Source organism: Mandrillus leucophaeus, unplaced genomic scaffold, assembly GCF_000951045.1.
Source record: "Mandrillus leucophaeus isolate KB7577 unplaced genomic scaffold, Mleu.le_1.0 Scaffold408, whole genome shotgun sequence".
Classification (NCBI taxonomy): Eukaryota; Metazoa; Chordata; class Mammalia; order Primates; family Cercopithecidae; genus Mandrillus; species Mandrillus leucophaeus.
In genome coordinates, this window is record NW_012104343.1 from 2,100,769 (window position 1) to 2,101,767 (window position 999).

The 999-nt window shown below is 49.8% G+C and overlaps 1 protein-coding gene across 1 annotated transcript in view; it reads left to right on the forward strand.

Moving 5' to 3' along the window:
- LOC105548304 (sodium/hydrogen exchanger 7-like) overlaps nt 1-722 on the forward strand; it is a 2,548-nt gene extending 1,826 nt beyond the window's left edge. Inside the window, 2 exon segments of the mRNA XM_011992247.1 lie at nt 147-186; nt 188-722. Of these exon segments, the coding sequence (XP_011847637.1) occupies nt 147-186; nt 188-454 (307 nt within the window). The 3' untranslated portion in view covers nt 455-722.
- Nucleotides 723-999: the final 277 nt, after the last annotated feature.

The window sequence follows — 999 nt, forward strand, 5'->3', positions numbered from 1 at the left end:
CCGCTAACCGCCACTCTCCCGCCTGGTGTAGACACAGCGGCTCCCCGCTAACCGCCACTCTCCCGCCTGGTATAGACACAGTGGCTCTCTGCTAACTGCCACTCTCCCGCCTGGTGTAGACACAGCGGCTCGCCTAACCGCCACTCTCCCGCCTGGTGTAGCTTGCTAGCTCGATGTCTGACCAGTCATGGAGGTGTACGATAACCAAAAGCCACTGAGAGAGGGAAACTCTGATTTTATTCTGACTGAAGGTGACCTCACATTGACCTACGGGGACAGCACAGTGACTGCAAATGGCTCCTCAGGTTCCCACACTGCCTCCATGAGTCTGGAGGGCAGCTGGAGAATGAAGAGCAGCTCAGACGAAGTGCTGGAGCGGGACCTGGGAATGGGAAACCGGAAGGTTTCGAGCCGGGGTGCCCACCTAGTGGTTCCTCTGGAAGATAATGTTTGACTTTCCCCCCAAACCCTGGCACGATGGAGGAGGCTCCCAAAGGGGTGAGGATAGCTTCAAGCCCTAGTGTTGCTTGAGGTGGGGCAGTGACTAGATTGAACTAACTTTTCTATTTTGTTGGGGTCTGAAGCTATTGTAACACTTAAAATTTAACTCACGATGCAGATGGTGAGGCAAAAGTGTCTCTAAATTCAGACAAACGTAGACTTATTTCTACTTTTTTTTTCAGATAGTAGCGCGCTGTTTCAGAGTTAAGCAAACAAAAAAATAGCATACTTTAATGGTCAGTATCTGAACAAGGCAGGGCAGGTGCTGTGTGGAGGGCTTCCTCTTACGAGAGGCTGCATGTCAGTACACAGTGGTGCAAGTCAAGCTGACCACAGAAATATCAAGTTAGGGGAGAACAGGCTGGAAGAAAGATCGAGAAGGAAGGCAATTGAGATTGGACCTCCAGAGATTATGGGAAATTGTTGTTAAATGGAACAGAAAACATGAAAAAATAATATGAGTGGAGGCTCTGGCAATGAAGGCTGTGTGACTGCAAC